Source organism: Lineus longissimus, chromosome 3 (genome assembly GCF_910592395.1).
Source record: "Lineus longissimus chromosome 3, tnLinLong1.2, whole genome shotgun sequence".
Lineage (NCBI taxonomy): Eukaryota > Metazoa > Nemertea > Pilidiophora > Heteronemertea > Lineidae > Lineus > Lineus longissimus.
This window is the reverse complement of record NC_088310.1, coordinates 15304123-15324701: the sequence shown is the minus strand read 5'-3', so window position 1 is coordinate 15324701 and position 20579 is coordinate 15304123. Positions and strand designations below refer to the sequence as shown.

General features: G+C 39.5%; 1 protein-coding gene across 1 annotated transcript in view; it reads left to right on the top strand.

Moving 5' to 3' along the window:
• LOC135484961 (uncharacterized) overlaps positions 1–15747 on the top strand; it is a 91893-nt gene extending 76146 nt beyond the window's left edge. The window contains exon 3 of the mRNA XM_064766678.1: positions 12594–15747. Coding sequence (XP_064622748.1) covers positions 12594–13645 — 1052 coding nt within the window. The 3' untranslated portion in view covers positions 13646–15747. The remainder of the gene's footprint in view (positions 1–12593) is intronic.
• Positions 15748–20579: the final 4832 nt, after the last annotated feature.

Here is a 20579-nt window from a genome sequence, read left to right as displayed (position 1 = left end):
TCTCTTCGTCCGAGGTAACTTGTAACCTGGCACCCCTATACCTGGGACGCTCTGTACTCCGGGAAGGGAGAGGTGTAGATTTACATTACCTCATGCCAGGGTACTAAGGTGCCTTTGATCTGCCGCTCACAGGAGGATTTTCGTTCTGAAGCAATAAGGACTTAGTAAATCGATAAGAGACTTTTAAATTCATTTAGTAGTGCACTGAGGGAAGCCTATAGAGACAATCTGTTCGTTTAGTGTGTTTGATCAACACATGTTAAGACTATTTTTGGATATATTTGTTGTGTTTGTATATCCTTGTTCTATGCAGAGAAATGGACTCAGGACTCATTTCATGTACTATTGCGTGTACTTGGATCTATAGTTTTGTGTATTTTATTGCTCAGGATCGGAGCTAGTAATGGTGTTTTTTTGATATTTGATAATTATAAAATCATTTCAGTATTATTATTATCATGATTTTGGAGAAGACAATACTGAGGATGGACATGATGGAGGATAATCCCTACCCATCTCAGCAAGACGCTAACTCTTATTTTTGTGTTTTATGTTTGGGTAACATATGAAAGCCCTGTTATGTTAGTGAATTGAATTCTGTAACATTGTGGTCAGTTACACACTGACCAAATTTTGTGGGGGATGGTGTGGTGTCCCGAGCCACCCCAGTCTGTCTTCGGCCCGTGTTGCGGCCGGGGCGAAAACGGTGCATTGTTGTTGTTATTGTAGTCGACGGGCGAGACGAGACAATAAAGTACGAGTTGAATTAAAGCCGATTTGCAAGTTCATTAGTTCACTATATCATGTATATCGAGTACCAAAGAAGGCAAATCAAAGGACATTACAATAGCACTTATTTCTATTAAATCAAGCTAGAAATGGAAGGACAAATACTTAACAATAATTATGGTACGGTCAATGTTTATCAGTATCCTGTGAATCAGTATCCTGTGAATCAGTATCAACCAGTAGTTTCAGGACATACTTTAAAATGTGTAAAATACGATGTAACAACGCCTGAAAGTGAATTTGAAAAGAACAAACGTGATAAATTCATGGATTATTGTAAAGCATGTTGTATGTTAACCAAGAAATGCAAAAATTGTGATGAAGTTAAATTACTAATTGATGGTGAGTTCGCTAAAGAAGGAAATAGAAGTAGCTGTTGATCATGTTGGAATGCTGGCTCCAAAGGTTACCTGAAAAAGAGTGGTAATAGAGACAGTCATAAAATAAGGGTACGTTTAAACCATATTTCTAATGGAGATTTAACTGGTAACTCATCATCATTTAATCTAGGTTGTTCAGACAGTTTCTTCTCACGGTGGTTAGAGTACCAGAGGAGTCTATCTCCACTAATTGAGAAGAGTAAGATCATGTCTTACCAATCAAGGAATTCAAAGATTACACTGAACTGTGTTTCATTTGGTTTAACATGAGACCTATGGATAAGACAGAAAACAGAAAGAAGAGTGCTTCAGTAGACTGGAGTCTTTTTAAAGAACAATTGGACAGATCAATTAATTTCATGAACAAAATGAGGAATGAACATTGGTTTATCTATCGAGACCAAAATATGTTAACAGATTGAAAAAGAGTCATTTACCAGTATTTTTGTGAGTTTGAGTTTGAAAATGCTTCTCTACTTATTCAGATATGGTTTTTAAACAACGAAATGTATCTAAATGGCATAAACATTAAAACCATTGATTTAATGATTGAATTAAGTAATAGAATTCAATGTAATTTGTGTACACCTGAAGACCTAGAAGGAGCCTTCAGATGTAGGTATTATTTAACTCAATAAATGAACAGAAGTTGGGTTTACATCATCATTATTATCAATATTTTAATGTGCAACAAACAGCGCCACATTATTCTCTTTAATAATAAAATATTAAGTAAATGAATACTATTGAAAGGATGTGCAAATTCATTCCTTTGATATAGTACTTTAGTTTAGAAAGACATGATTTTTGTCTTGAAGACCAGGAGTTAATTGTATGTAACCCCCTTGTGTTGTAATCCAATACAACAAATGGGTTATGTACGTCTTGGGGATCTAAAAAATATCGCTCATGATACTGATAATACTCCTACTCCTGTTACTCCTACTCCTGATACAGCAGTACAACCGCCTATGAAACAGTGTAACATAAGTACGGAATCTAAGGTTGGATTATGTCATAATTGTATGAGATGGACATTGTATGAATATGCTAAAAAAATTGCACCCAACAAGGTACACAGCTAAAACTATTAAGTATAGGTTTTGTACCTCTTGTAATGCTGTTACTTATAATGATGACTTCAAAAGTCTAGATATTAGTATTGAGAATAAAACAGGTTACTTTTAAACCATTCTTAGAAGGCTTGGACAGTGACGTCTATCAGAAACAGTAGTAAATTATCTAAAAGAGTACATTGAGTACGATTTACAAGGATACTTCTCAGGTCCTAGAAAATGGCTCATTAAGGAAAGGTATGAAAAGACAGTTCAGTAGTAAAAGTAAAACTGGATACCGTCACTGTAGTTTACAACAATGTCCATCGGTCCCTATTGTTGGGCTGTTGTATTGCTCCACCGACGCGCGTTTCTGCCCCTCTAGGCTTCATCAGGGTGGCTGGGGTTGACTTGCATCTGTCCTGTTTGAAGATCACAGTTTGAATGATATCATGACTCAGGGGTGGTTTCTCAATGACGTTGTGACGTTATAGACTTTGTTGCGACTCTTTTGTTGAAACATTTTGTTGTAGTCAAGCAGGTGGGCTGTCCAAATGGCACATGTTGAGAAGTACAGGATCAACCGATGATACACACGGACCAGACAATAAAATCAGAATAGTAGAATTAAAACTGGATACCGTCACTGTAGTTTACAACAATGTCCATCGGTTCCTATTGTTGGGCTGTTGTGTTGCTCCACCGACGCGCGTTTCTGCCCCTCTAGGCTTCATCAGGGTGGCTGGGGTTGACTTGCAACTGTCCTGTTTGAAGTTCCCAGTTTGAATGACATCATGACTCAGGGGTGGTTTCTCAATGACGTTGTGACATTATAGACTTTGTTGCGACTCTGTTGTTGAAACATTCTGTTGAAGTCAAGCAGGTGGGCTGTCCAAATGGCACATGTTGAGAAGTACAGGATCAACCGATGATACACACGGACCAGACAATAAAATCAGAATAGTAGAAGTAAAACTGGATACCGTCACTGTAGTTTACAACAATGTCCATCGGTCCCTATTGTTGGGCTGTTGTGTTGCTCCACCGACGCGCGTTTCTGCCCCTCTAGGCTTCATCAGGGTGGCTGGGGTTGACTTGCATCTGTCCTGTTTGAAGTTCACAGTTTGAATGACATCATGACTCGGGGGTGGTTTCTCAATGATGTTGTGACGTTATAGACTTTGTTGCGACTCTGTTGTTGAAACATTCTGTTGTAGTCAAGCAGGTGGGCTGGGATCTAAAAAATATCGCTCATGATACTCATAATACTCCTACTCCTGTTACTCCTACTCCTGATACAGCAGTACAACCGCCTGTGAAACAGTGTAACATAAGTACGGAATCTAAGGTTGGATTGTGTCATAATTGTATGAGATGGACATTGTATGAATATGCTAAAAAAATTGCACCCAACAAGGTACACAACTAAAACTATTAAGTATAGGTTTTGTACCTCTTGTAATGCTGTTACTTATGATGATGACTTCAAAAGTCCAGATATTAGTATTGAGAATAAAACAGGTTACTTTTAAACCATTCTTAGAAGGCTTGAACAGTGACGTCTATCAGAAACAGTAGTAAATTATCTAAAAGACTACATTGAGTACGATTTACAAGGATACTTCTCAGGTCCTAGAAAATGGCTCAGTAAGGAAAGGTATGAAAAGACAGTTCAGTCATCACTAAAAAAAGGTATTAATATTCTACATTCTAAGTTAGTTTCAGATATTGAGTCTATGGTATTTCAATTTCACTGCGGAGAGTATGATTAGTATTTAGAGACAGAATTCTTTAACCGTGCTATTGGTAATACTTACTTAACTGATGAGAACTTTACTTATCTAAGGTAAGTTTTCATTTCTTTCCTAAGATATCTGCATCACTGTGGTGTTAAGGTTTAAATTAACTACAAGATGTTCTTGCATCAAGCCTTTGAAAAGATTGATATCGATTACGTTGCACTTAACCCTTATTTGACACCAAAGGATAGAATTAATGATTTATGGTATGATTTCATTAAAAGTATTTTCTTCTAAAATTACAGGTCAGATAAGGAAGATGACGATAACTTAACTCTAAATAGTGAACCCATACTTGCTGCTATGGCAGAAAAAGACAAAGAGTTACCATTCATGGGTAGAACAAATACTATTCCATGTAACATGGAATGCCAGAAACATCTTAGAACTTTACTGTTAACAGAATACTAAAAAGTTAAAAAGTTAAAAGAATACTAAACAGTAACATTAATTTTCTCTACAAATAAATGACATCTAGTGTTATTGAGCAACAGATGAAACAGATCAGTGTTCTTAGTCAACCTCCTAGTTACCAACTAGGGCAACAAAAACAACTTACTTTCAACTAGGTTCTAACAAGAATTAAACTACTCAAGGGCTAGTTAATTCTAATCAAGGTCTAGTTACTTCTAGTCAAGGTCTAGTTTAATTCTAGTTGCTAACTAGGTTCAACTAACTCTCAACTAGCCTCAACTCGAGCTACGCTCTCAGGAGAAAGTCTGACTATCTCTCAACTAAATTCAAACTACTTAACTGACAATGGCCTGCAAACCAAACAAGACCTAGACATTTTATTTGTAACCGGGAAACATAAGGAATTCCTTAACAAACAACTAACATTTAATGACTTAGATGTTATGCCAGAGAAGGAAGTCATTAAATATCATGGACTCTACCAGACAAAGATGGCTGCTACACTTAACGATTCTTTAGGTAAGACAGTCCAAAGATTGATGATGACATTGACACAAATAGTGACTCTAATAGTGACTGAAGTTACATGTAATACATATGATACTAAACCTGTAGTACCTAAGAAGGTTCGATCTGATAAACAATTAGCATGGTCTAGAGAGTTGGGTAAAAGGTCTCAGGAATTTAAGAGAAATAAATAGAAAAGACGACATTCAAAGAACCTAAACCTGAACCTGAAGAAGAGGTAAGTACTATTACTAGTAATAGTAATGAAGAAAAATCTACTAGAAGTTCAATATCTAGTACAACCTACCTCTATGTAGGTGTTGGTGTAGTTATTTTGGTTAGTTTAATTTACCTCAATCCTTTAGTTAAGAAAACTAATAAGAAACCTGTAGTTAAGGAACCTACAATTAATGAAACATACAGTAAATATACTACTACTTCTTATGAACAAGCTAAAATCTCTTGTATATTATTTTTGTTAAACCCTCTGTCTTAAAAAGTAACACTTCTATTCCTTTAATGGAATGATTTCCTCATCAGTTATGACATCATCATCACTTACATTAATTCAAGGGTTTAACTCTTTTAAGAATTCAATTGGTGTTCCTCTGAAATTAACAATTTTACTATCATCATCATCAGTACAGTGGAACCCCGGTCGGCGACCACCTCAGTAACGCGACCACCCCGCGAACACGACCAAAATTCTCCGGTCCCGAATGGTTTTCTCTCTAATTCCCATTAACTGGCCCTCGCTAACACGACCACCCCGGTACCCAGACCGCGACCGCCAGCTTGGTCGCTCCCAAACTGCAAATTAACCCCGCTAACGCGACCATGAGGCCTAATTGCCGTAATCAACCATGACCGCATCGTATCAATTGGCACCTTCTCGCAAATCCGTGTTGATAATTAGCACCTCGAACACATGGGAATCCATATGAAAATAAATGATGTGTAAGTGAGTTTGATCAAATGTAAGCGCAAATAAAATGAAGAATAAACTTTCTTTTCGACTCACGGTTTGTGTTTTCATCATTTAGTATTAAATGATGTCAAGAGGCATGCACACGTAGTTTTTAGGACAAATCAATTATGTTGATTAGTAAGAGTACCGATACTCAAAGTAAAGAATGCTTACTACGTCGTAATGTTGATAAAATACGTTATTAAAAAGATGATTTAATCAGTACCAGTTCAAATTGGCTGAAGTTAAAGCAGGAAGACATCAGGAAGAATTCTCAACATCTTCTCACATCACCTCTCTCAATGTTAGCGGGAATATTAGCTTGACATCAAGAAGGGCAGCTGCCGATGGTGTGAATTACATGCTTGTTCTAATTAGCATGCTCAAGTTTTAATGTAATGTTTGGTCTAATTAGCTCTCGTCAGTTTATTTACTCATTTACATAAGTTGCAAATTAAACGCAAAACACTCAAGAAAATGATTTTTTATCCGTACTATACACACAAAATTATCGAATCACCCGGTGGCGTAGTCATTAATGCATGTCAATGTACACACAGCAGGGCGATGTTTTGGCGGGAAAACCTACTTATGATTCTTTAATTCACTAACGCGACCACCCCGGTAACACGACCACTTCGGCTTAGTCCCTTGGGTGGTCGTGTTACCGGGGTTCCACTGTAGTTATTAGCTCACCTCTTAGCAGAGGTGAGCTTATCCCATACCGTGGCGTCCGTCGTCCTCCGTCGTCGTCGTCGTCGTCGTCGTCGTCGTCGTCGTCGTCGTCGTCGTCGTCGGCGTCGTCGTCGTCGTCGTCGTCGTCCGTCGTCCGTTAGCAGGGCACGTTTCGTAACTGTTAGAGCTATTGAGTTGAAACTTGGTACACATGTACCCTTATGTAATGACACCTGGGAGACCAAGTTTCGGTCCGATTCGTTTCATGGTTTGGCCACCAGGGGGCCAAACGTTAAAAGTGAAAATATGCAATATCTCCCTCAATAGTAGTCGGGAAATTTTGAAAAAAATATGGTAGGTACTTCTAGCAAAGGTGCATCATATATCCTCCGGGTTTTTGATTTGACCTCCTTTTCAAGGTCACAGAGGTCAAATGGTGTAAATTGGCCGTTAGGATGTAACGATGGCACGTTTCTAAACTGCAATGACTATTAATACCAAATTTGGTACACATTTACCCCTTAGTCAGCTGATATCAGGGACCGAAGTTTGGTCCAATATGATTCACCACTTGACCACCAGGGGGCAAAATCCAAAAACCTTAAAAATGTGATTATTCCTTAACTTCTTGCCCGATTGCCACCAATTTGATATCATCGGTACATCTAACCACCATACAGTATATGTCACACAGGTTTTTAATTTGACCTTCTTGTCAAGGTCACAGAGGTCAAATGGCGTAAATTCGCCGTCAGGCCGTAACAATGGCACGTTTCTTAACTGCAATGACTATTGATCACAAATTAAGTACACATGTACCCCTTGGTCAGGTGATCTCAGGTACCGAAGTTTGGTGCGATCTGATTTGCCGTTTGCCCTCCAGGGAGGGGGCCAAATCCTAAATTCTTCAAAATGCCATTATTCCTAGTAATGACTTGCCCGATTGGCACCAATTTTATATCATAGGTACATCTAATTCTAACAACCATTCAATGTGTCACCCGGGTCTTCTTTGATTTGACCTACTTTTCAAGGTCACAGAGGTCGAATGTACTGTAAATTGGCCATTTTGGGGAAATTGTAATTGCTTGGACCTACATCAAACCTAACACTACATGACACAAGACCATGCTCTTTATCCATCTTTCCTCCACATGAGGTGAGCACAATGGCCCTGGCCATTTCATTTTACCATAAGTAGTCATGTCAGTAGTTTTTTTCAAATTTGATATGATTAGTACATTTGTTAACTTCTTTAGTACAGTTAAGTTTGTACCTTTGAAGCTTAATCTGATCACCATCCTCTACAAAAATGATACCAAAAAATATATGAAGTCTATCATTGAAGAGTGTTTTACTTTTATCAACCAAATTTAATTTTAAAAAGATATTGAGTGCAAAAAGGGTAAATGTATGGTAGAGTAGTATTTTCCTTTCCTTGTAAACTCTGTTTGTTCAAACCCAAAGATTTTATTCAAAAAATATTCATCTCTAAAAGTAAAGTTTTCTTCACATGGAAATTCTTTATCCTTTGTAAGTTCAATTATTATGTAATTGTTATTATCACAGTTTATTTTAACATGATTAAAACCAGATTCTTTTATTATCTGTTGAATTCCAGAACATATATCAGTTAATTTAACATTTTTATTATAGAATTTCACATGCCCTGGTAGAAACTCAAATGTCCACCAAGAGTTGTAAAATATTATCGACTTTAAAGTAACAGCTTTTATGTTTACTTCTTTTGGTAAGTAGTACTCGAATGATACTTCATAACATTCCCATTCAGGTATTATAAAGATCATTGCATTTACCTGTGTTTAAGGTATTTAAAAATTCTTAACTCTAATCTACATCCCAAATGGTAACGTCGTTATGACATACCGAACGGTAACATCGTTATTACATACTAAAAGGTAACGTAGTTATCCCATCCCCTAGTATGAATCTCTTGTCATCAAAAGGACTACGACTTTTCTTATTGACATCTTATAAATAAATCTGGTGTTAATCTGATATCAAGTGTCTCATTTTATGATTAAATGACTTACTATTCTCTAGACAGTCAACATAATCATTGAATGCAATATCTCTCTTCACTACATTCTTTCCAAATACCATTTCATTTCTTGACACTTCTTGTTCCTGACACTTTGTCATGTTTTCTGGAGGAATTCATAGTCTTGGTCCTGTAAGTATACATTTTACTTCTAAATGCAATGAATTCAGTAATGTCTTCTCCTCCTAGCTCATCCGTAAAATAACCTGGCACCTTCTTCTTGTTAGTGTCGTAGAGAGGATGATCTTTTGGGTAATTACTGAAGTCAAAGTGGTCCCTTAACCCTTTGAAGTCTTCAATTAAATCAACAGTTTTTATCTTCCATACAAAAGAATATGCATCAAGATACAGTAGTTCAAGGTTCTTCTCACCAAAATATGGTTGAAGAACCTCATAGTAGAATTCATATGTCAATAATTTGGCCAATTCAAGTACTGTAGCTCCTACGTAAATTGGTTTGTCAAATTTCATTGATGTTTTCCTTATGCTAATAGCAGCATTATGTTCGTCAAATATGCATATTGATGAAAACCTGGGATTGGCCATTACACTCCTGGCTCCTTCACCTTCTGTTTCCAACTCAATCTCCATCATGTTCCTTATGTTCTCACAGGTCTTACCGTAGAAAGCATTATTCATTAACTTGAAATAATCTTTCTCAAAATCAGTCTTAGAATCCATCCTCCTTTTAGTATTAAAATCAATGTAGGACACCAACCACTTAGACTGCCTGAAACTTATCATTGAATGAACTATCTTAAGTACCATTCCGTGCTTGAGGTAAAACTGTAGCATCCTGTAATGCACTATGTAGTTGGTCTCAAAGAACATGGACTTCTCTAGGTAAGTGACATTGTAGCTTTCATGTGACGTGTAAAAGGAATAAGGAACTGATCCTTTCTTCCTCAATAGTTTGAAGTCTGTAGTATCAGGGAACATCTGTCTTGTAATTTTGAAGTCATCGTCTACCATTGATCTGGTTGTGTTATCTAAACTGGACTGTAGGAATCTTTATGAGTCTAAGAACCTAAAACACCCGAACTGAAATGAAATGTATTGTTCTGCTGTTTTGGCAAGGAATTTACGTTTCTTATGTTGGGTAGTTTAGTCATTAAATCTTTAATAAATAGGTGAGAATCATAATTACTAAGATTGTGAAAAAAACACTAGAACGAACATGGCTTTCTTTTAATTCAGATTGCAAGAGCTGTGAGCAGCACTTCTAAAACTACCATTGTAGTGATCATGGTCCTTGACCTTATCATAACTTAGTAATTGATTGCAGTAGTAACATCGTGTTTTTGTGTGGTATCTATACCAATCCGAGGAAGTCGAATCGGACTATGTCCCGACAGCAGAGCTCGACTCTTTAACATACATTATCAAAGGATAGTTACAGTTCAAAAATCTGAGAATTGTTCTTCCATTCTTATTAAACAGTTACAAAACACGTCTAAAATATCTGGACCTCTATGACTTAAATACTGATTATTGTAAAGACATTGATAATCAGAATGAACATTAACTCCAACAGCTAATGCGTTCTGTTTAAAAAGTTTCTTACTAGTACTCTCTACTGATACTACAGTTATGTTTATTGACTCTAAATCTGCATAGATAACAAAAGGAACTCTGTTATTTATTGAATGTTTTTCAAACTTAAGTTGAGACCATTTACTATTCAGTGTTGGTACACTAATCTTATTCATGTACATTACATTTCTTCTTATGATTCTCAAGTGTAGACTTACGATGAAAGTAATTCATACACCTCCTACAGAGATACACAGTATGAGTACCAGTCCAGAAGAACATATTGATGTCAGTTATGTACATGAAATGACCCTTGAAATAAAGAATATCAATTACATCATCATCATCATAGTTCTTAACACTTCCTGACAGATAGATAGGTTCTAGTTTTGCCTCACGTATATTTGTAACATGAACACATTAATCTTGAGATTGTTTTCACTCTCGATTTTAGAGATATCCTTTGAACACATACAGGAAAGGAGTTTATTCGTACTCCGTACTGAAAGCTTTGCTGGTAAGCATTCTCATTCATTATGAAAAGCATTGTTGTTTCGCAACAAAGCCAAATCGGCAACCTACTTCCTTAGAGGTAAAAAAATCCACCCTGTAGTTTGTAGAATCTTTGGAAGATTTCTTTTAAATGTTGAAACAGGCTATAGTTGTTCTTGACCTTCAAACATTTCATTAATTCAGGCTTCAATATAACATGATCACAAACCTGTTTGCTGGAAGGCTACTCAAACCATTACTTTCCCTGGCAATACACTTGATCCTCGAATCTGTTCCACCATAAGGATAGAAAGTTATCTGAGCAAATAATCCATGTAGTTTGTACATTTCGGTTTTGACTTGTATGTGCATGAATGCTGAGACCACCAATAATCCACCCAAACATAATTCTAAAGAACTGTGCATAATCTGCTCACAATGCACTACAAGAAAATGTCATATTGGGTGACATAAGTCATTCCCATGGTCAGTAATTAGTTTCTGATTGACACAATAGACATCAGCGGAGTCACCAACCTGCAAGAATAGTCACTCTTAAGAATCACTTTTCAGCAAGAACGATTTAAATAATTAGTATTTTATCGATATTCACAGTTAGTGCTCCAATAGATCTAGGCCTACAAGCAGTTTGGTGGCAAAATAATGATTCTTTCTGCGGATTCTAGGCCTCTGAAATGAAGCATTGTTTATCTAATTAAGAAGATGCCATGCCATTGTCTTTTTGTCATTGTAGATTTTCAACATTTGGTAAAAGACATTATCTGTGCAAGTTTGATTGTCCTAGGTTCAGTAGTTTCCTAGCAGGGCCAAAACCAGATCCCTAGCCGGGCAGTCAATGCTAACCAGGCGCCTGAAAAGACCAACAGTTTGGCTTGTTAATGTTTCTTACAGTTTCTTTATGCCAAGGGCTAGAATAAGAGCACTATGTCTGTGCCTTTTGCTAATGTGCCATGTGTCGACTCGAGTTTCTTCAGATTACCCTTGCTAATGTTAACTGAGGCCATGCCATAAAGTAGAGAGGGAGCACAAACTGCTCTCCACAACCCGTTTTTTTCTTCAACGCAGAGAGGGCTAGGAAAGCACGCACTTAACTAGACTGTAATATTACTTGGTACAATTTCTAATCCTACCCTCAACATGACATGAAAAAGTACAATTGTTGTCAAATTTGACGCCAATAGTTTCTATAGACCAGTCCAGATAGGTTCTTCTTGAAAGACGTTAGGACCAATGACCATACACTTAGTCTTTTTGATGCCGAAACTGAATCTCCATAACTTTGCATAATCACCACAGATGTCTATAAGTTTTTGAAGACCAGTGGTGGTGGTGGTGGTGCACAGATTAAGGTCATCTGGAAGGCCATAGGAAAAATAGTTAAAAAGGAACTGAGCGATCATGACACCAGCAGAGTCGCATTGGTCTAGTTCTACTCAAAGATCATTGATAAAAATATTGAATAAAAGTATGTGGATGAGAAGCATATGACGATGAGTATGTGGATGAGAAGCATAAGTACAAGTTTGAATGATTTCCATGACGTGTGGGATCACGTAAAATTCATTTTGAAGCCAAAAACGATCACTGCTCGTAGGGCGAAGGATCGTCGAAAATCGTGTTCAGCTAATAACATTCTCACCAGGAGTTCTTGCATGGTATAATAATAATCACAGAAAGTATTCATTAAAAAAAACGTATCGGCATTCATCCCTTTTTCTTTCAGAATAATTTCGACATGCTACTAAATGGCGGACACGGAATAGAGCCTTGACACTTGTGACGTCTGGTGAAATTCCTGCATACGTCTCATTCAGCGTCCCTCAAGAAACAGAAGTATAGTGTTACAATGATCCTTCCTGTCTGTAAATTTTAAAACCTTTTTTGCATCTTTTCTTCTAGATCTTGGCATACGCATCGTTGGAGGCAGGCTTTTCATCTACCAGATGGATCGTAAGGTTGGCGAAGAAATATGGGGAACTATAGACCTCTCAAACCGCACGTTGGATGAATTTAATGTAGTTTCAGGAGTTTATGTGCGTCCGAATGTGCATACGTACTTCAAAATCTACATGGCGCCGGACAAAGGTGAACATTATGCTATCCGCGGTGGAGTACAAAGGTGCAGTGATAAAAATGGGAAAGAATCTACAAAGGAGCAGTACAAGTGGGGTCACCAGGTTGGGGAAAAGATGTTGATCTTCTTCGGTCGCGGAGCATCTCCAAGCTATGGGTGGGGACTCTGCCTGTTCTACCTTTGGTTGGAGAAAACCAACAAGCCGCCAGACATCGGTGGGATTCGGGTGGTTGCCATGCAGCTTGGCACGACTCAACCTCGGATAATCCCGTACCAGTACGGAGAAGCCAACGGGGAATGTTATGCCGTTGCCAATTACCGCTGTTGGACCACGACTTGGGGGGAGGATTCTCTTTGCATGTTTGAGCTTTGTAAAGTTCCCGAGTTGGAAATCATGGAAATAAGGCTTAATAATTCCAACCATCAAATAGATGAGCGCATCATTGCAAAGAAAAAGGTCGCAGAGCTTGTCTGTGAAAACCTTGAACGAGATTGCCGGAGCGGGTACAACCAGATTCCTCAGGAACTAACTCTCACCAAATTCGTCAAACTAAACATGTACAGCAACAGCTCAAAAATTAAACTGTCGGAAGAGTTCAAGAAACACAGTGGGGAATCGTGTGACTATGACGTCAGCTTTACGTCAGACTATGAGCTGATGCACGGTCGCTATATGGCAGCAAATGTCACAGTAAGATCCGAGTGCCCATTTTTGATTCCACCTAGGACACGAAAGGTGTTCTCCATCTACAGAATCACCACCGTCAAGAACACTTGGGTGTCTGTTATGCTGATGCAATATCACAGGCAATTTTGGGATGGGGCGTCCGTGACAGTACAGTCAGAGACATTAACCGTGGAAGAGGGCTGTCTCTGAGAGACACGGCAAAGTGTTGGGAAGACCTTGGGAGATCTTGACTTTACGATGGGGCCTGCTATTCTTCTGACTTTGAAAGGTTAATTCAGGATGGCTTATGACTATATCCCAGTACGAGTAAAACACCAGAACGCCAGAACGTGGCTCATCAATCTGATGAACTGATGAAATCCAAAGCGAATGTATCTGGTTTCACAATCGTTTAAAGCAGGTCCCCAAGTTGTTTGAACAAAACCATGACAAAGCAACATCGCGGACATTCGACGTCATTTTCGTCGTTATCTGGAACTATTCGGGCATTTCCGGAAGGTCGTCGGAAGTATTCTGGCTCTATCGTGATGCCGAAAATAACGGCTTTACTTTCTGTTGAGCCGAGTTCGGGCGTGATCTGGAGATGGACCCTTGCGGAACAGTACGGGAGCCCAGAAGCATTTAAACAAAATATTCAATATTCAAACCTCGACCAGGTACTTTTTCAAGTCTATTTTTGAGGTTTTATTCCTTGAAAATGACTAACTTTAATATTGAAGTCGACGGCTCAATACCGGATGAACCTTCTAGGAATTTGTGTGCCAAGTTCACCACTTGTGACGTCATTTTTGACCAAATTCTCAATGAAGGCTCGACCCTCAAAAGCTTGCGGGATCGACGGAAGGAAATTACGTGACTATTGTCAGGTGAATTAGAACAGCATGTATTTGTATGTAGGAGTATATGCGTGCTAGTTGATTGAAATTGATCTACTTGGGACGGTTTAAATTAGAGTGGAAGTAGCGAGACTTGGCAGACCACGACCGTTGGGCTGAGTTCAGGCATGATCTGGAGGTATACGGGGCGGCTCAAAAGCTTGGAAGGTTTACTTAAACTCAAAACATGTTGTTGAAACCTCGACTATACCTGTTCAATATTGAAATAAATGTTTAAATTACTAAAATAAGACAACCTCTCCACTCCAGGATTTCTTGATAAGCAATTCAAAATGGCTGCACCGCTGTACCTTGAAACACCTCTACGTCATCGCCTAAATATTTTCAGGGGCTCCCGTTCAAGTGACCATTTGAAGTTACCTCACATTTTTATAAAACAAATTTAACTTATTCCTGAACAAAAAGTAATGCTCATTTTCATGAAGGTTCAACAAGTTCATTGACGAGACAGGTCACAGAGGCGCTCTCGTGAAAAGAAAAATGTAAAAATATTCCTCGAGCTGGTTCGACCACTTGATTGCTGCCGTCTTACCCACTATGCCATGAAGCCGTTGTTGTGAATAAACAAGTTTTCCACTTTTCTTTTCACGTACAAGCTTGACCGAATGGCGTCTGCACCATTTTCAGTTTCAAAGTGGCCTATAAAAATTGCCCTTTTACAATATTGGCGAAGTGAATTCATAAGATACATAATTAGGAGATGAAGCCTCTAGGCCCTGAATGTCGCCCGATGTTGCCGAAAAGTAAATGCATAAAAAGGGGTTTTGTTGGCCAAAAGACTATAGGAGACACAAGAGGAACATCAGACAGATAACCAGAGGAACATAGAACCCCCTTTATATCATGGAACGAAGCCAGCGGCGAACACTGATTATTCTGTATAAAAAAACCCCAAAAGATCTGCAAGGCCATGGTCCCATAGACCATCCATTTCTTCATAATGTCTCTTCAGGTTTCACAACGGCCAATGTCACTCGGAGGAGGCTTTTTCCGACTTATTAAAGGTCTCTCAAACTTTTTCCTGATTTGTCCATTCATATGACATTTCTCCGATATTGTCCGACCTTTCTAGGAATTTCTCCAAAAGGTCAGATTTCCAGAAAACCTGTAAAAAATACTAGGGCTTCCCAAAATAGGCCTTTACAAAACAAAGGCCTTAGTTGAATGGGGTTAATGAGGTGTGATGCAAACACCCAGAGTGACCTTTAGTGTGAATACTAATTAGCTCCTCTCCTTGGACCCTTTACATGTCTCACATGAGTGCATGTGGGTTAGCCCACACCATGTTCAAGCAGGGGAGAGACATTTACAACAATAGGCTCAAAACAAAGAAAACACTGCGTTTTATGTAAATAAAAACAATTGATCGTTGAGATTTATCCGTCACGTAGTTATCCAGTCAGAATAGAGATTCTTCAAACAGTGACGAAGTAATTTCGTGTTAAAGAACTAACCGTCAACTGTCCGATTATTGATCACGGAGTGACCTAGTCTCGTTCTAGGAACAAGGCTAGGTCCCCCGCCTCCTCGTGGAGCAGCGGTAAGTAGGCCCAGGGAAGCTCCGATCCATTGTTACGATTTAGCTTGATTTTAAGTTCTATTAGCACTACCTCCTTGATCTTCCGATAGAGTTTTCATGGCTCCTGGTCTCGATGGAATCAATCACAGGCTTAGTGGTCACAACATATCTCGATTGTTGGGTGATAGTTGGTGTTGACTCAGGGCTGATTTATAGTCCCGCCGGTCAATGGACTCCGTTTCTCCCACATACACCGCACCAAACTGTTCACATCCAACCTTGTTAATCACCCCACATTTTTCTCTAAGTTGTAAGCGGTCCTTTGGGCTAACCAGGGTGTTGCTCAGAGTGTATCTCGGTTTTCAGAACAGGCTCACATTGTGTTTCGCATATGCTCGTTTCAACACTTTTCATATAAGGGGGGGGGGCTGCGAAACCGGCGGGGCGCTGCATCTTGTCCCTGGGGTTGACGTTAGTCATTTTGTCTTTACCTCGGTCACTACTCTCCCTCCTTGAGAGCCCATTCCGGGTAATCGCAGTGACGTAACATGTCCCAAACTTTCTCCTTCTCTGCTGCACTCAGGTTGGCATCTTTCATGAGAGTATCAGCTCGGTGCATCATTGTTCTCACTATACCCAGGTTTTATCTGATAGGATTGTTGGAGGACCATTGTAGGTAGTGGTCAGTGTGGGTCTCATTTCTAAACACGTCTGTAATGGAGTTGTCTGGGTTCCTGATCATCATGACATCCAGTTTGGGAAGGCGGTTGTTGTTTTCCCTCTCGATGTCGCAGTATTGCCTGTTGATGTGCTCAAAAGTTCCTGTTCATTTGATTTATCGTTAACCACTACGGTGTCATCAATAATCCCCCCATCATCTAGGGCGATGGGGGGCAGTGTCCAATGCGTTACGTTCAAACTCCTCATTGAATAAGTTGGCTAGGACGGGGGACAATGGGGAGCCGATCGCCATACCAGAGGTCTGTTCGTAAATCACAGCGTTATGTGTAATGTTCACCACTAAGAGGAGTAGTTCCCCAATTCCTTGGGGGTCAGCAGGGTACGTTCGTTCCAAGTGTTGTCTTCTTATGCTCTCTTAGTAGCCATATGGACCACTTCTTTACCGGGTACGCTTGTAATTAAAGAGGTCTGTGTCATCGAGGTGAGCACTTCTCCATCCTCTAACGTGATCTCTCGAATTTTGTTGAAGAGCTCCTTGGGATTTGTTGATGTGCTCAGTTGATTGACTAACCAGGGGCTTGAGCAGGTCAGCCAAGTGTCTAGCCAGGTGGTAGGTGATCCTCGGACTTAGCATCGTTTCTAGAACGAGACTAGGTCCAATCAAGATGGACAGTTGACATCGAACATTTGGAGTTTAGTTCTTTAACACTCAAATACTTCGTCATTGTTTGAAAAATCTCTATTTTGACTAGATTACTACGTGACGGATGAATCTCTTCAGGATGATAATGTCCTTTTTGTCTTTGAGGGACTTTATGGCTTTCCTCTCCTCCTTGGTGATGTTTGGCTTAGGGGGTTTGGCATTCTGCAGTATACCTACCACCTCATTCCTCAAGAGAGCAGCTTCCTCATAGTCATGGTCGAGTTTGTGGCACGCCACTTCTGTAGCAGTAATGATATCCTTGTCAGGGATAGTACTTGGGGTAACAGGGCCCATATTCATAAAACCCTGCTTAACTAGAAAACTAGGCCTTTGCTGACTGCCAAATGCCCAGTTGGCTGCTCCATAGTATGCTGCTATTTTCCTATTCATAAAACCCTGCCAAGAACATTGCCAGGTAGTTGTCAGCTAAGATTTTGTTAGTTGTTAGCTAGGCATTTGGCCTTGCCCTAACCCACATACCATAAGACGCGTTAGTTTGACTTTCAATAGGGGATGGCATGTGAGCATTGTATGTGTGCCTTTCGACTTAATATCAACACCTAAAATTATTTGTAACTACGCACTAGATTGACCGATTGTGATTCCGTTTGCCGCATATGGTTGGAATTGTCTATCATTTTCCTATTGGCATACTTTAATGTTGCAGGGTTTTGATAGTTTGATTTTGAGAATTAAAAAGGCCCCAAAATAAAAAAGGTATACCCGGTTGTTTACATTTTGTTTTGCCTACATTTTTGAGTTTTTCTGGAAACTAGAGTTACTTCTTATGCACTAGTGAAAAGAAATTATCATTTGATGTTCGTGATATTGTATAGAAATTATCAATATTTTGATAATTTGTTATTTTTTGACATTTTAGGATTTTTCAATGTCATTTAAAGGGAACTGCCCGGGAAAAAAAGGGGAGTTTTGCACGGTTCGGTCAAAACCTTAGGCGGGAATAAGGTTTCATTGATAAATATAAGGTGTTTCAAGGCCCCCAAATCACTTGTAAGGTTCAATAGATACTGGCCTTTCATTGGTTTACCGTTTGCGTATCATTTACATACTCTCATTTTGAAAATATGACAATATTTACGATCACGTTATTGATTTTTGCAACATTTTCGGTAACGCGCCCCTTGCGGATCTGTAAGGTACCATTCGGATGCTTGAAAAATGCCTCGTCTCGTCGATTCGCTCGCGGATAAACGCATCAGGTTGACTGCAGCAAGTTTTAATTGTTGGAGACAGAGAAGGAAGGAATATGATTATCAGTTTGATGAAAACTTTGCAAAGTTTCTTCTTGGGACTCGAAATCCACACTACTATTCTCTCCATTTTCCATTTTCTCCTCTCTCCAACTCACTGCTATCGCTATTGGCTGCGTAACATACACTAACATTCTTTCGCTATCATTGCTAACTTCATTTACTAGAACACTGGCCTCTTTGTAGCCGATTATGTAACCCATAGTGGAAACACCTGACAGAGCGCCGCCCGGCATGATCCACGTGCTACTGGCATATTTATAACTCGTAGTAAATAAGGTTGTAAAAATATGCAAATGAGATGCCGTATATGGAAAACATGACGTCACTAAGCAGTTCTTATTTCTGCTACGGGTGGCGCTGTTGCTTGCTTCTGGAGGCGCTATTCAACCTCCTTAATACTAGAGGGGGTAATATGAGCACACATAAAATATCAAATCAAAATATCACTTGTAGAGGCAAGAACATATCAAAACTAGCATGATTACGATGATATTCAATTGGCTTAAGATTTCAAGATTTCAAAATGCGATAATGCAATAATGCTAAAATTTAAGGAATATGTCAAGGGGAATGAACAGAACACAGTTGCATTGAAAAATCTTGCCCCAGAGCACCTCTAAAGTCAACAGAGAACTTAGCACAAAAAATAAGGTGAGCGGGGATTTATGAATAACAATTAGTATCAAATACGCTTAGTTGGCAGCTAGGGTCAAAAATAGTTGCCATCTAGGCTTAGCAGGCTTTTATGAATATGGGCCAACCGTATGATTCCGATGGCAGGCGAGCTGATCGGTAGTCTTTTCCCCTAATCCGAACCGCATGTGACCTCTAAGCTTGTAATTGATTTCATCGTGATCATTGACCAGGAGCCACGAAAATTCAACCGGAAGATCAAGGAGGCAAATACGACTTCGCAAAGCCAAGCTGAACCGAAACGATGGATCGGTGCTTCCCGAGGCGTACCTACGGCTGCATCCTAAGATGGCGGGGAGGGCCCTAGACGAACTCAAGCCTCAGACCTCTCGTTCCCAGAACGAGACTAGGTTTCTCTGTGATCATGATGGAGAGTTGACATCGAACATTTAGAGGTTAGTTCTACCACACTCAAATACTTCACCATTGTTTGAAAAATCTCTATTCCGACCAAAACAATTGATCATATCAATTCATAATCTGGGACATTTATCACTTATTTACACACACGTAATAACACTTTTGATCTAATAATCTGCTTTATTATAACTCCCGGTGATGAGATTGAGAGTATTGTTTTTGCAAATCTTGCAAGTTGTAGCTAACAGGTGTGTGGATGTGTGTGTGCGTGTGTGTGTGTTCGGGTTGATTGGCGTTGTGTATTCTCACATGGAGCTATTGCGCTGTCGGTATTTGGTCCGTTTACAGGCGCGTGATCTGCGGTTTGCGGTATAATTTCCAGAGGGATTTGCAGCGGTGGCGGTTGATCAATTTCGCGTAGTTGCTGAACGCATGGTTTGGCCTTTGGCATTTCTTCCACAAACTCATCGTCCGAGTCATCGCCGGCGCGCGTGTCTTGGCAAAGACCGCTGTTTTCTAGATTGGACACCCTGTAACATTCAGATTTCTTGATGCGATATGAAGCGTTTCGTAGCTGTGAGCCGACTTATTTGCGTATGTTACACCAATTTGCGTCTGATTCTGTGACTTTTTAGCGGTCGCGAGTCGAGTTCTAATTGCGGTCACTGAAGAGGTAGACGAGGTCACCAATCTCGACTGACTCACATTTAGGACTTCTTCCTGATGGTGCTTTTGCCTTTTCGCTGTGGACATCGTTTGAAACTCGCTCACTGTGCTGTTTCATAATGATATCGTGATCAGACAAGTTTATTTGCTTGTTAGTGAATTGGTCGCGTTGTGACCACATCTCACGTGAAGATAATCCGCGTGAATGAATCGGTTGTTAAGATTAGCAACGGCCAGTGTAAGCGTTTTTTCGGACACGGTGCCACCCATTGGGTCGAAATTTAGGAGTTCCTTTTCCAGTTCCTGAATTGCTTTTTCTGTGACTGGATTT